Raw genomic sequence first — 15,620 nt, 5'->3', positions numbered from 1 at the left:
CTGAAAGGTGTCTCCTTACTTGAGAATGTAGGTGTGTCCCGATGCTGGCGTCAGTGAACAGAACCTGGGCCGGGTCCCAGGTGAAGGGGAAGGGTGGCTGGCGCTAAGCCAATCACAGCTCCTGACGACAGGGCTCAGCCAATCAGAATACTGGATGCTTGGCGCAGGGTGAGGGCCCGCCCCCTTGCAGCTCGGCGGCCAACGCCTTCGCCCAGAGCTAGCTGGAGCGCAGCAGGTTCACAGAGTCCAGGCACTGGGCAACCAAAAGATCTGGGAGACGGTGACCTCCCACCCCAGCCAATTTCTCTACAGGCCTTGGCCTAATAGGTATTGGTGCCTGCCGTGGACGCATTCTGACCTGGGCCGTATCACTGGAGATTTTGTGCCTATGGTTGGGGACCGAGTGAGGTCGTTGCCTTGACAACGACAGCATGAGGCCCGCGGTTCTCCTGAACGAGCTTTCGGCGGGCCATGGCCAATCTGCCTCCCAGCCTGCTTCACCTGGGACCCGTGACTGTGTCCGCAGAAGGAATCGTAACAACAAACAACACTGAAATTGCTAGTTTGCTAGTCAGCATCTTTTAGATCTCCGAGCGAGATGAATTTCACCTTAAATTTGTTTCCAAGTTAAAAACCTTTGGGTCTTTCTACGTGAAAAGATTTTAAATAAATAGTAAGTATAATACTTTTAAATGCTTCTATTATTTTGCTCTTTTGTCTATACTAGATTTCAATGTCTTTAACAGAAAAAAATTAGCATTTATATTATCTAAATTGTTGCTGTTAGAAACATATGCTTACATGGTACATGTCCAGAAATACTACATTGCCAAATGTCCAGGTTTTGTTTGTATTACCCTTACTTTCAAGGGTAGAAAGCATGAAAAGTTACAGTTTATGAGTAACTGTTTCAGGAAACGAGGCATTTGAAGACGTGATACTTTTAAGGTATCTGTAGGCAGGGCCACTTGAAAAAACAGGTGTGTTTAATGTGCTGTGACCGAATGTGCAGCTGGTTGAAAGAATAAATTGCGAGTAGTCAACTTGTATAATGTAAGCTTGTGATACGCTTCAGAACATCTTAGACGTGCTTAAGGTAATATTAGTTTTGTTCATTTTGCATTTTCAAATATTGAGGATACCAACCGTAAAATATTTTTAAATGATTCAGGTTATTATAGAGTTCAGCTATTTTTGTCTTTGACATGATAAACCTAAAGTCTAGTCTTTGATAAAATATGCTGTGTTAGTGGAAGGAAAAATAATTAAGGAAAGGAGAGATACGAGGTGTGATTTAAAAGAAAATACGGTGAATGTTTACATTAAAAAAAATTATTACAGTAAAAGACATTGCCATTAATCCCCCTCAAAATACTCCCCCTCACTTTGAACACACTTATCCCATCGTTCTTGCCACTTTATGAAGCAGTTCTGGAAGTCCTCTTTCATGAGTGTCTTTAGCTGTGCTGTCATGGCTACCTTTATGTCCTGAATTGATTCAAAATGTTTTCCTTTCATGATCATTTTGACTTGGGAAAAGCCAGAAGTTGCACGGAGCCAGATCTGGTTAATAAGGTGGGTGAGGACACACCGTAATGTTTTATTTGACAGAAATTGCTGTACCAGAAGTGATGGGTGACACAGAGCATTGTCATGATGGAGGATGAAGAAAAGACATGAAAGAGGACTTCCAGAACTGCTTGAGAAAGTGGCAAGAGCGATGGGGTAAGTGTGTTCAAAGTGAGGGGGAGTATATTTTAAGGGGGATTAATAGCAATGTGTCTTTTACTGTAATAATTTTTTTTTATTTAAACATTCACCGTATCTTTTGATCACATCTCATAGAATTACACTGAGAACTTTTTCCAAGCACAGACATTTTATTTAAAAATAGTTAAAAGACATTAAGTTGAAGTTAAAATGTCAAATGTATGGAAAATTAGTTTTGGGTACACTGCTGTATAAACATAGTAGAACCTACTATCAAAGCTGGTAGTAAAATAATGAAATAATTGGAGCTGGATATATAAAATTCACACCCTCCCATCCCTATATCAGACCAATCTTCTGCTTTTCCATGTATATCTATAATAAAACCCTAAATTATTATTGTACGTAAACTGCTGAAAATTTATACATTGGATTACCATAGTTTGCTAGACCAAAGAGGATAGTTGTTTTGTCTTTGTCATCAGAGTACTAATAGGGAAGCAAGTAAAACATCACAATTCACAATCTGGGTAAAGTAGTTTTATATTGCCATAAGTACACAATGTAACAGATGAGAATACTATTTTCTTTCCAAGTTTTATCAACGAGTGTTCTTATATTGTCAAGTTAAAAAAATTTAAGTATGAATCATCATTTATATTCATATAGTTACCTAAAGATATTTTCTTCTAAAACTTTTAGAACCGTTTTGGAATTAAGAGCAATATGTTTTATTTTTCACTTCTAGAATTTAACTTCCAAGTCAGATTTTAAAAATATATTTAATTTTGAAACTGTAGTTTATTAGCTTTTATATTTCATGGCAATCAAAACTTATGAATTAAAATCTACCTGGACTGAAAAGTATTTTTCTGTTCCAAAATATGTATTGGAATGATTGCTGGACCTTCGTCAACCATTAGTAAAGTGAGAAAGATTTTATTAAGATTGCGTTTATCCAGAAAATGGGATGTAAAAGTATTCTAAACACAAAATTCAAATAATCATTCTTATAGTGAGTAATCATTAAAAGGATTTTTGATATACGTATTTGGTACTACTAATGGTTAATTTTTAAAAATCTGCACTTATACTATGATGTCATTGCTGTTATTATGTAAGTTCAATATAGGAATTTAATTACTATAGTCAAAAAAGTAAAGAAAAATTGTTTATCAGAGGTTTTTAGTGTTAACTTGGTAAGTGATCATTTTGTGAACAAATATTTTTCCCAATTGAGTAGAAAGTACACAAAGATTTTCAACTTTGATCTTTTAAACCTGATTGGAAAAAAAAATTTGATCTTCACTAAAACCAAATTCACTTGCTTTTTTCACCTTTTTTCTAAAGTGAGCTGCAATTATTTTGTATGATAGTTCAAGTATTGCTTTATTCCTATTAAAAATATATTGAATATCATTAACATGGCATTTAATAATTTAAAGTTAATAGCTTCAATTACATTTGTGTTGTCTATTATGAAATGTATATAATTATTCTGTAAACACAGCTTAGAATTGGAAACAAAAAGAAATTGTGAATCAGCATAGGACAGCCATTGATGCAGTGACTGCTGTAGTATGGAAAACAAGTGGCGAAGAATTAATTTGCTGGGAGGGTGGAGGAAATTAATATACTCAACATTATTAACTCTGTTTTGGTTTCTACAGCAAGAAAAATTCTTATTGGTTTTGAATTAAAATGGAAAAATATGAGAACCTGGGATTGGTTGGAGAAGGGAGCTATGGAATGGTGATGAAATGTAGGAATAAAGATAGTGGAAGAATTGTAGCTATCAAGAAGTTCTTAGAAAGTGATGATGATAAAATGGTTAAAAAAATTGCTATGCGAGAAATCAAGTTACTAAAGGTGAGTAAATATGTATATTTTGCTTAAAAAATCAGTTGTTTCTCAATCAAGATTACATTTTTGGGGAAAAAATAATGTTTATATATTTGTTTTATTTCCATAACAAGGTTTAAAGTATAAATTTCTTCTTTTTTGACAATAAACAAATAACTACATATGCATATTCATTTATCTCATGAATATAAACATGATTTTAAGTGTTTATTGCTTCTCTCTATATATATCTGCCTACCTACCTACCTAGCTAGAGCTAGCTAGCTATCATCTGTATTGAGGGTCCCAAAGATCACCCCCACGTTCAGTGATTCACTAGGAGGACTCACAGCACCCAGCGATAGTTGTACTCTTGGCTATGATTTATTACAGTGAAAGGATATAAAGCAAAATCAGCTAAGGGGTGAATTTTAAAAGAAACCTGTCACAAGTTTCCAAGAATCACACAGGATATACTTATTTCCTCCAGCAATGAGTTGTGACAACACATGGAAATATTGTCTACCAAGGAAATTCATTAGAGACTCAGTGCCTCTGTTTTTATTGGGGGCTGGATACATAGGCAGCCTCTGCCTGGCTCATGCCAAAATCCCAGACCCCCAGAAGGAATGCAGGTATTCAGCATAAACCATATTGCTTACACAGTGAGCCATTTTTTCAATTCTGGAAATGAAGGGAACCCTTCTGAAATCCAAGTTTCCAGGTATTAGCCAAGGGCTCACTTTGTAAGCATACCTATCTAAGGATAGCAATATCAAGTCTGCTATGTTCTCTCTCTCTCTCTCTCTCTCTCTCTGCTCTCTTTCTCTCATCTGTCTCACCACAAGTTTATCAATTTTATTTATCTTTAGAAAAAAACCCAACATTTGTCTTTGTTGATCTGGCTTTTTTGTTCTTTAGTATTTCATTCCTTCTACTTATTTCGGGTGGGATTATTTTGCAGTTCTTTTTTCAACTGTTGAGAATAGATGCATATTCCTCTAATTTCCAGCCCTTTCCTCTTCACCTATGCATTTAAGGCTATATGTTTCCTTCTAACAATAGTTTGGTATGTATGTGTCTCAGAAATTTTGATTAGCAATTCAAAATATTTTATAATTTCCCTTAAATTTCCAAACATGTGGAAATTTTCTAGGTTTTCCTTCCCTGGTTATTTACTTTTGACACAATTGCCCTGTGATCTGAGTATATGATATGTAAGATTTTATTCCTTTAAAATTTCTTGATACTTTTTGGCTCAGAATATGTTAAACAAACAAACAAAAATTCCTGATGTACTTGAAAAGTGTTCCATTAAATCAGCTTTGTTAATTGTAGTGATTAAATCTTCTCAATTCTCACTGATTTTTTTTTTTTTTTTTTTTTTTTTTTTTTTTTTTTTTTTGGTATGCTTGGTCTATCCAGCACTGAGAAGAAATATGTTAAAATCTTCCTCTGTGACTATTGATTTGTCTGTTTTCACTGTAATTCAGTTAAGGTTTAACTTTATAAACAGAAAGAAAATATTAGTATATTTTATTTAGAATTGTATGTTCATGTTAAATCTTTTATCATCATGAAAAAACTTTATTATAGTAATGTGTTGTCTTAAAATCTGTTTTGTCTGAAACTAATTAGACTAGTTTAATTTTGGTTAGTGTTTGCATACTTTATCTTTTTCCATCTTTTTACTTTCAGTTTTTCCTCAATCCTTGTTTATATGTGTCTCTTGTGAACATACAGTTAGTTACATTTTGTTTTTTATCCTGTTTGAAAATCTTTCTTTTAATTGGAACATTTAGTCCATTTACATGTAATATAGTTTCTAATATATTTGGGTACAAATCTTTCATCTCAATATGTTTACATGTCTTACTGGTTCTGTATTCCTCTTTCTTTCTTTCTTTCTTTGGATTAATTACACTTATCATTCCTTTATTTTCCTCTAATAATTTGAAAATTATGCACTGTGTTTCTATATTTTTGTGGTTACCCTGGACATTTGTTAAAGTCTAAGAGTATTCAACATTTTATCATTCTTCCAGACAACACAAACCTTACAATATTTATCTCTGATTATTCCCTTTTGTCTTATTCACTAACATTATCATATATTAGCCTTTATACCGGGGGTGCCAAAAAAATGTGTACAAGTGGACACTTTGGTCAACATTGTTCAAGCAGTAGTTCGCCATAATCAGAAGTGTCCTGACACTGTTGATAACCACTTTGAGCACCTCTTGTAATTGCAGAAGTCAAACATGACTTGTATTCATCTTTTGTTATCGGTATATATTGAGTATTACAATTTTAATACAGTTTTCCTTTCTTAAAATGTGTATACATTTTTTTGGCACCACATTTTTAAACACCACAAGACATAATTATTGATCAGTGTTCAGTTAGGTTTGTATTTACCTTTCTTTGTTCTTCCTTCTTTTCTGTACCTCAGATTACTTACCTGTGATCTCTTCCCTTCTCAAAGTACATTGTTTAGGATTTCCTTTTGTGAGTATCTACTGTAGATAAAACATTTCAACTTTAGTTTGCATGAAAATGTTTTTATTTTGCTTATATTCCTTAAAGATATTTTTGCTGTGTATGTAATTTTAGGTTTGGCAATTACTTTTTTTCAACAAAATGAAAGTAACATTGTTTCATCCTCTGGCTGCCATTATGGCTCTTAAGAAGTCAGATGTCAGTACAATTGCTGCTGTTTTGTAAGTTTGTTCTTTTATGTCTGAATGTTCTTTTTCTTTCAATTTTTTACTGACATATAATATACATATAGAAAAGTGTACATATCATAAGAATACATCTCTATAGAGTTTTAAAAACTGAATAACTCCATGTAACCACCATCTAAGTCAAGAAATAGAACACAACACAAAGAACCCCAGAAGTCTACCCTCCTGCCTTTTCCTGTTACTGCTGCCTTCCTCCTCCACCCAGGTCACAACTATCCTGATTGCAATAAACATAAATTAGTTTTGCTTTGTGGAATCTTGTTCCCATTGTACCAAAGAAGGTTTGTGTTGTTTGTTTTTGTTTTTGTTTTTCCTTTGCAGGGTTTGTCACCAACTTTGGAAAACTTTGCTCTGCCAACTTTGTGGCCACAGCTGATCTTTTCGTATCTACACTCCTGTTTGACCTTGACTACAATTGGCAGTTTCACCTCATTTGTTGTGGGTAGGGGGTCATAGATTCTACTTAGTTTCATCGAAGATGGAACTACATTTCTTTTTCTCATAGGTTTAACACAATAAAACCATTGTGTTCTCTGAGAGGAGAAGAGAGCAGTGTGGTCTTTTAAGTATAATTTAAAAACTAGAATATACTTTTACAATTTATACTGTTTATGCATTTTATTTGTTTTTCTTATGCTAAAATCTATTTTTGATTGTGACTAATTGTTAATCATTTGATCTTATAAAAACTATTTTGCATTTTTTTATAACAGCAATTAAGGCATGAAAATCTGGTGAATCTGTTGGAAGTGTGTAAGAAAAAAAAACGATGGTACCTCGTCTTTGAGTTTGTTGACCATACAATTCTTGATGACTTGGAACTTTTTCCAAATGGACTAGACTACCAACTAGTTCAAAAGTATTTGTTTCAGATTATTAATGGAATTGGATTTTGTCACAGTCACAATGTAAGTAGTTTAAATAATTATTTTACCAATGATTGACTCTCCAGATACCAATCATTTAATTTAATGAGATATTTATTTAAAGTTTGGACCAGTAAAGTCATAAGAAGTGAACTATGCTACTTGGATAGTACCAATTTTCGTGTGTCATGATGCACATTTTCTGTCTCCCAACATTTTATTATGAAAAGCTTAGACCATACTGAAAAGTTGAAAGAGTGTACAGTGAACACACATATACCTACCACCTAGATTCTATACTTGTTAACATTTTGCTCTATTTGCTTTATGACATATCTATTCATCTAGTTATCTATTAATGTCTTATTTATGCATGTGAAATAAATTGAAGACATCAGTACACTCCAACTCTAAATACTTCAGCTATGCATATCAAGCAGAGTTTAATATGTGTTTGCTTTTTTTGGAGGTAACGTTTACTCAGTGAAATGCACAAATGTTAAGTGATCAGTCATGACAAATGCATACATCCAGGGATCTATGTATATATGTTAGTTCAGATTTTCTTACCTGTTGTGAAGTATGAAAATCCCTGCTTTCACCCTATTGTCTATTACAATAATTTTATATCCTTGTAGTATCATATAAGCACCTCTAGGTTAAATGACACAAAGTTGGGGGGAAAGGGGGTGGTAGAGGAGGGTAAAAGGGATCAAATATATGGTGATGGAAGGAGAACTGACTCTGGGTGGTGAACACACAATGTGATATATAGATCATGTATTACAGAATTGTATTCCTGAAATCTATGTAACTTTACTAACAATTGTCACCCCAATAAACTTTAATTTAAAAAAATGACACAAAGTATAAAATAAATAACTGAACACATTGATTCTGCCAGTTTTACAAAATATTTTAAATGACATGATTTGTGTGATTATAAAAGTAGTAGATGCTAATGATAGGTGTGGGGCTGGCCCTGTCACCTTGCCAGGGATGTCTAAGACATAATAGAAGTTGGTAGCCTTTGCAAAATGTTCAGCAATGGCAGATTTCTGCTTGGGATGCTGGTCCTCTGAAAGAGTTTAAAATATATACGTTTAAATTTTATTTTCAAAATGCCATTTACTTGTATTAGAGAGTTAGGTCTAATAATTTGTTTTGCCTAGCTGTAGAATCTTTAGTATTATCTTCCAGCTTCCATAGTTTCTCCTTTAGAAATCTTAACCACTGACCTCATTTACCCTCTTTATATTTCTAATTGTCCAAATAACGCTTCCATTTGGGTGGTCCCCATTCTACCTAAAAGCCCCTATGGCAAAAACTAAACTACTAATTATTCCATCAAAACTAAGTTTTTCTAGAGTTTTCAATTTTTGCTAATGCAACCAACATTCTTTCAGATTCCCGGCTTTAAATAAAATATCTGAGATTACTTCCTAAGTTCTGTTGATTCTTATTTAAAATATTTGTAAACTATGTCTCTTCCTTTCCATTCCTCTGAGCACCCAGCCTGGTGTAGGCCATTATTACCTCATAGTTGTCCCACAGCTCATCTTCCTGCCCATAGTCCCCCTCTCTGATTTAGCTTTTTTATGGCCAACATCTTCTTTAAACACTGTATTGGTCATGCCACTTCCATGGGTTCCCATGGCCTTGACACAAGCTCAGACTTATCAGGCTGGTAACTGAGGCATCCTTCCTCTCTAGCACATAACCTCTATTCTAGAATTGACATTTCCCCAGAGTCTCCTGATCTATTCCCATCTTCACCCTTTTGCTTCCCTTGTTACTTTCACTTGTATTGCCCTTTCATTTCTGTATTTATCCACGTCATACTTAGTATTAAAGACCATCTTAAAGCCCACCCCTTTCATAAAATTTTTCCCAATCTTCAATGATAGCTTTACTCTCTTAGTCTTGAGAGCAGTCTTTAAAAGAACAATTGATTTGGTAATTAATGATATATATTTCATCAAGTATCTTTGGTTGTTTAAGTAAAATTTTAAGCATAAGTGTTATTTCTTGCCCAACTAGGTTTCACTTTCTTTAAAGCTATGAACAGTTTTATATGCTTTTATTTGTATCCATTATAGGGACAAAAACAGTGTCCTGTATGTGACAGTTGCTCAAAAAATTATTAATTTGCTTAACTTCATGTATGTCATACTCTAGTTGTTTTTGTTTGTTTGTTTGTTTGCTTTTGTCTTAGATCATACACAGAGATATCAAGCCGGAGAATATATTAGTCTCCCAGTCTGGCGTTGTGAAGTTATGTGATTTTGGATTTGCACGGACATTGGCAGCTCCTGGGGAGGTTTATACTGATTATGTGGCAACCCGATGGTATAGAGCTCCAGAACTATTGGTTGGTGATGTCAAGTATGGCAAGTAAGACATCACAAGGGGGAGGGAGTGGATTTAATATGTTTCTAATTTAATAAAAGATCACTTTGATAGTGAAGGGAAGTTGTGAGTTTAAGGAACTTAATAAAGTGATTTGTAATTTTTGGTGCTTCCCCATTAAACATTCTCGTGAAACGAGTTGGGGTGAGCATACTTATTTTAAAAGTAGGGAAATAAAGGTGAGCAAGTGGTCTGTTTTTATAGAGTGGGTTGGAAATAGATATGCTATTTTTTATTTGTTAAGAGAGATAACATTGATTGGATGAGTCTGACACTGTTGGAAAAAGGCGAGGTGGAGTGGGCAAGGGTGGGGGGTGGAAATAAGTGAGTGAAATCTTTCTAAAACATAAATTGTCTTCCTAAATGAATACTTCAAAGAAAGAACTGTAACTTGTACTGCTTTTATAGAAATCTTTCTAAAATATTTTCTACAATTTCTCTGTTTTCAGAGTCCACATCCTTTAGTATTTTCTTGATTACTCTGAGTTCTCATTTTACTCCCATACTGTAACTTTTGTACCATTTTATAATTCAGCTGTGACCTTAAGCAATTTCAAGGTTGGTGTTCCTATGCTGATCATGCCAGCATATTCTTTAACTTCTTGTGACTGATTTTTCAGACAGGTTTTCCATATTTTCCCCTGTTAGCTTTCAGTTCTCCTTTTGTGACTGTATGTGTCCTCAATGACCACCTCCTTCTGGTAGTTTTCAGTGTATGGTGGGATAGAAATCAACCTTATTAGAATTATGTATAAACAAAGAATGAATAGGCTCTGAATAGAAACCCAAGAGGTTTATATTTTCAGAGTAACATAATAACTGTTTTGACTTTATAGAAGCCTTTTCCCTCTTATGTCACATGATTGAAGTTTCTAGAAATCTGACTTACGTAAAATTGAGAGTTAGTACTTTAAATTTATAGGGAAATGTATTTCTGTGGATAATTTAAGGCATGGTACTACTATTCACAATACCTAGAATACTAAATAGTAATATGCAGAACAGATTCAGTGATGGTGAACATATTAGGATGCCATATTTTACACCACATTGCTTTTCTTTCAGGGCGGTTGATGTGTGGGCCATTGGCTGTCTGGTAACTGAAATGCTCATGGGGGAACCTCTATTTCCTGGAGATTCTGACATTGATCAGCTATATCATATTATGATGTGTTTAGGTAAGATTATACACCTGCATTTTAAATTTTAGAGGATTTTTTTTCTTTTTCTTTTTTTTTTTAAAGAAGATTGTCAGACTAGGCTTTACTAAGGAGGTGACTTGCGCGGAGACATGAGGTGATGGTATTAGCCACATGAATATCTGGGGGGAAAGCATTCTAAGGCAGTGGAAACAGCCAGTGCGCAAGTCCTAAGGTGGGAGCATGCCTGGCATGTTGAAGGGACCACAAGGAGGCCGACGTAACTAGAACAGTGTGAGTGTACGGGGAAGCGGGGGAGGGGGGGCGAGAGGGGTGGGAGTTGAGGTCCCAGAAGTAAGGGGACTTCGGATCATGTAAGTTCTTGAGATCATTTGGTTTTAACTTTGAGAGAAATGGGAAGCATCGCAAGGTTTGAAGGAGAGGAATGACATGATGTGGCGTATTTTAGAAGGACAATTCTACAGAGAGAGAACAGATGCCAGGGGGCAAGAGGAGAAGCAAGGAGGCCTGTGAGGAAGCTGTGGCATTAGTCTCTGGGTGAGAGGGGATGTTGGCTTGGACAAGAGTAGCAGCAGTAGAGGTCGTGGGAAGTGGTTAGACTTTAAAATATATTTTAAAGTTAGAGCCAACAGAATCTCCTGAAGGAATAGAGGTGGGGTGAAGACTAGAGGAGTCAAGGATGACTCCAATGCTTTTTCAAGGGGTTTTTTTCCTGATTTTTTTTTTTTTTTGGTATTGATTTTAGAAGATAGGGAGCAAATAGGAAAACTTCAGATATTTATTCTTAGTCTGGCTTTGTTCTGTGTAACATATGGTCTCATCCAACCTATCTCCCCACTTCCCCCTAAAGAAAAGAGCAAAGGTTATACATTTTTCTCTACACTTTGGCATTTAGTAAATCACATGTAGAGAGGATGCAAATGATCACTTACTACCTTTGGGTCAATAAGCATTTAGTATAATACAACTATAACTTCATCTTCACCTTCAAATTGAGAGACACAAAGACTTCCAAAATAGTTTAACCTTGCTGCAGATATAACTTGTTAGTGCTTTGGATGGAAGAATTTCAAAGCTGGACTATCAAAGTATTCTTTGAAACATCACCTGCGTGTTGGGAGATGGAGCTTGGAAAATGGAAATAATGGTAAAATACTTGGGAGCTATTTAACTATTGGATTTTAAGTTTCCAGATTTGAAATTCAATAAACAATATATAACGGTTTCTTACAGCAGTTTCATATATATTTTATACTTGATTAGGTGTTAAAGTTGAGCAAAAAGGTAAAAGTGCTCAAATCAGCCCTTAGACATGGGCACAAAATCAGTTGACCAAAAATTAAATTCTCAAACGGTGGAACCGATTTATGTACATTAGATTCTGACCATATGACTATTAATATTTTCGTTGTTTTGGTCCAGCACTTTTATCCTTTGTTGTTAGAAAGGAAGTGCTGGTGCTTCTATTTAAAAAGTTATAAAATGTCTTTATTTCTCCTTTTTCTGTGCTTCCTCCTGTCTTCAGTTCAATGTATATTGGCCTGTGAACTTTTCTAAATGAGTATGTTCAGATAAGAATGTTAATTTCCTTGAGTAGACTTACGTCAAAACCACTCTAAAGACTGCCAGGTGCTACCGCATTAAGAGCACCGTCTTTGGTTGATTTTGCATGCTGAGAGAGCCCCAGTTCCGTAAACTGTGTTCCACTCTGTACCCCACATCACCTGTCTCTTTGCCATTTCTAGTGTGATGTATAATGACAGAGATGTGTGCTGTTCTCACTTCCAGGTAATCTAATTCCAAGACATCAGGAGCTGTTTTATAAAAATCCTGCATTTGCTGGAGTAAGGTTGCCTGAAATCAAGGAAACAGAACCTCTTGAAAGACGCTATCCCAAGCTCTCTGAAGTTGTGATCGATTTAGCAAAAGTAATTATACATTTTCTTTCACTTTCTGACAGGGAATTTGTATTACAGAGACTTGGATTTTTCTTTTTTTTTTCTTGTCTAGTTGATCTTTTAGGTCAACAATTTCCTCTGATGGGTTTAATTTTTCTACGTTAACAAAGAGTTTAAATGATTTTGTGTGTGGTGTGGGGGAGTGACTGTAGAGATAAAGATCTGAACATTTCACTTAAGAGACCATTTTGTGTCATCTAACATGTTTTAAGTGTGAAAACATCCTCATAATAACATGTTTTTTGATGTTTAACATTTAAAATACAAGCCTTGTATAAGTGGAAAAGAGAAGAAAAGTAGGTTAAGAAAATAAAAAGAAGGACAGAGAAGTAGAAAAATGAAATATAGGGCATAGGATCATGACGTGTGGTGTACTGTTAAAAGGACTTTTGTTTACAAATGATGATCGCTTTGCCTTGTATTTGTTTAAAGAAGATATTAGGGAGATTCTCAATGGATCAAATTGTCTCTAAAAATGGACATTTTGGAATTATTAGCTCAAAAATTTCTTATTAGACAGAATTGTCCAAAGGTACTGATAAAATATGTTCCTCTAAGACACCAGGATCATATAACCTTTACCAAATATATTTTTGCTTTTTTAGTTCTTTAAATAACTCAATAAAAAAGTTTAATAAGCTTAAAACTAATTATAATAAGTTCTTAGAATAATATTTCTACTTTTCTACGTAATCTAACAGATACATACAGTTTTCATTGAGACCAGCCTTATGATCTGTCTGTAAAGAGATTTAAAGGGAATAAAAATAAAACTGTTGTCCAACTTGTGTCCCTTATAGTAGAATCATATAACTTCTAAAATATTTTCTTATAAAAATTTTTAAATATAGAAAAGAAAGTAGGAAGAATAGCAGTATAATGAACCGTTTCAAACTTGTCATCTAGCTTCAACAAGTTAACAACCTTTTGACAATTTTCTTTAACCTTATCTACACCCTCCTCAACTTTTTTTTTTGAGTATTTTGAAGCAAATCACAGATATTCTATTTTTTTACTTATAAATACCTTAATGATTTGTAGAACTTTTCTTGTTCATTTAAAACTACTTATTGAGTCCCTTTTATTCTTATTGGCATTGAGTGGTTCCAATTAATCAGAAGAAGACTTGCATTACAATGAAATCACCTACGTAAAATATCTAGCACAATAATAAGCACAGAGTAGGGCCTTTCCCTTCCATTCTGCTTGGGCTTCAAATTTCAAAAAATTCACAATAATTCCTTAATATCATAAAACATCTAACCAAAGCTCAAAATTTCATTGATTTTTCTCATAATTTCTTTTTATAGTTTGAATTAGGATTCACATGAAGTCTACATATCAAGCAATTGGTTGATATGTTTTTTAAGATTCTTTTTTTAAATTTTAAATTCCACCATTTTTCTATTTTTTTGTTTTAATTTTATTGGGTAACAGAGTGTTTTTTCCAGGACCCATCAGCTCCAAGTCAAGTCGTTGTCTTCAATCTAGTTGTGGAGGGCGCAGCTCACTGGTCCATGTGGGAATTGAACTGGTAACCTTTTGTTAAGAGTGTGCGCTCTAACCAACTGAGCTAACCGGCTGCCCTGTTTTTTAAGATTCTTAATTTACAAGCTCTTCTTCATCTCTTTCTTTTTTGTTTAGACCTTGCCATTTATTTGCTGAAGAAACTAGGTTTTTTGTCCCTTAAAATTTACCACATAGTTTAGTTTAATATATTCCTCTGTGTCCTGTATTTCTTACAAATTCATAGTAGAGCTAGAGCTTGATCAGAATCAGGGTGATTTTTTGGAAATACTACTTCATAAGCGTTTGTATATTTCTGTCTAGAGACACTGACTGTCTGGTCGTCTTTCTTTTTGTGATATTTAGCAACCATTGGTGGCCATTGTCTAGATTTGTGCCTTATTCTTTATCATTTATTATAGATGTTTTAAATTCATAGCCTATAAAGAGGTACTTTTTATATTTAGAAATTTAAATGTAGGCAGCTTCTTTTTTGATATGAGCTGGATGTATTTCTTTGGTTTTTCAGAAATGCTTACATATCGATCCAGACAAAAGGCCCTTCTGTGCTGAGCTCCTGCACCATGATTTCTTTCAGATGGATGGATTTGCTGAGAGGTATAGTACTGACTGACGTTTTCCAAGTCACATCAACCTGGAGTCAAAATAAGGCCTCCATAACAGTAGCAAACAATATTTCTCTTATTCCTCTACCCAGCTACTTTGATAAGATCTCAGATATTTACCACCCTACCTCCATTTACCCTTAGCAATATGGAATTCATAGGAGTGGTCCCCTACATTCATTAAATTAGGGCTCTTGGTTTTCATGAACCAGTCACTTCATGTTTTTCCTTCTGTCTTCCTGTGGTGACAGCCACTCAGGTCACCGAGTTCTATGTTTCTACCAGTTGTGTGATGACATCTTCTTGGATGCTGATGCATTTGCAAAGGTGCTATCTCCTGTTATTGCCAAACTCACAGCTGTAATAGTCCTGTAATAGTATTACACCCAATGTAATACTGCTGATGTGCAGGAAACCTGGATGTGCCAAACCAGTGGGTACCAGAGCTGCTGGCATGTTCTTGTTGTTGTTTGAGCTGCTGGCATCAGTGCAGCTGACAAAACAAAAAAATAATGAGATGAGTGGCAATGACATTGCTTTATATTTTTGCAAATCTATTTAATATCTAGCTTAATATCTAGTAAAAGATACCTGGGTTCTCATATTTGCTTCTGCATTCAGTTAGTTGTGGTGTGTTGTTTTGGTTGACATATATGAAGAAACTCTGGCTTCACACAAATATATTTTTGGAAAATGGAAGAGTATTTTAACAGCCCTTTTAGATAAATCTGGATATTCTTCTTTGATTCTATACCAAAAACTTTGATGCAATACTGAAACTTGGCAGTGGTGATTT

The 15,620-nt window shown here is 34.6% G+C and overlaps 1 protein-coding gene across 2 annotated transcripts in view; it reads left to right on the top strand.

Moving 5' to 3' along the window:
* The first annotated feature begins 205 nt into the window (after nucleotides 1-205).
* CDKL2 (cyclin dependent kinase like 2) overlaps nucleotides 206-15,620 on the top strand; it is a 29,069-nt gene continuing 13,654 nt past the window's right edge. Inside the window, exons 1-7 of one of the 2 annotated variants that reach the window (XM_033106805.1) lie at nucleotides 206-673; nucleotides 3,381-3,579; nucleotides 7,013-7,207; nucleotides 9,381-9,559; nucleotides 10,640-10,752; nucleotides 12,523-12,662; nucleotides 14,728-14,816. In XM_033106805.1, coding sequence (XP_032962696.1) covers nucleotides 3,412-3,579; nucleotides 7,013-7,207; nucleotides 9,381-9,559; nucleotides 10,640-10,752; nucleotides 12,523-12,662; nucleotides 14,728-14,816 — 884 coding nt within the window. In that variant the 5' untranslated portion in view covers nucleotides 206-673; nucleotides 3,381-3,411. Of the gene's footprint in view, nucleotides 674-1,670; nucleotides 1,726-3,380; nucleotides 3,580-7,012; nucleotides 7,208-9,380; nucleotides 9,560-10,639; nucleotides 10,753-12,522; nucleotides 12,663-14,727; nucleotides 14,817-15,620 lie in introns of those variants that run through there. The other variant, XM_033106806.1, reaches the window with a different exon arrangement.

The sequence above is a fragment of the Rhinolophus ferrumequinum genome, chromosome 5 (assembly GCF_004115265.2).
Source record: "Rhinolophus ferrumequinum isolate MPI-CBG mRhiFer1 chromosome 5, mRhiFer1_v1.p, whole genome shotgun sequence".
NCBI lineage: Eukaryota > Metazoa > Chordata > Mammalia > Chiroptera > Rhinolophidae > Rhinolophus > Rhinolophus ferrumequinum.
The sequence above is the reverse complement of the archived record's forward strand: the minus strand, read 5'-3'. Positions and strand labels throughout refer to the sequence as shown.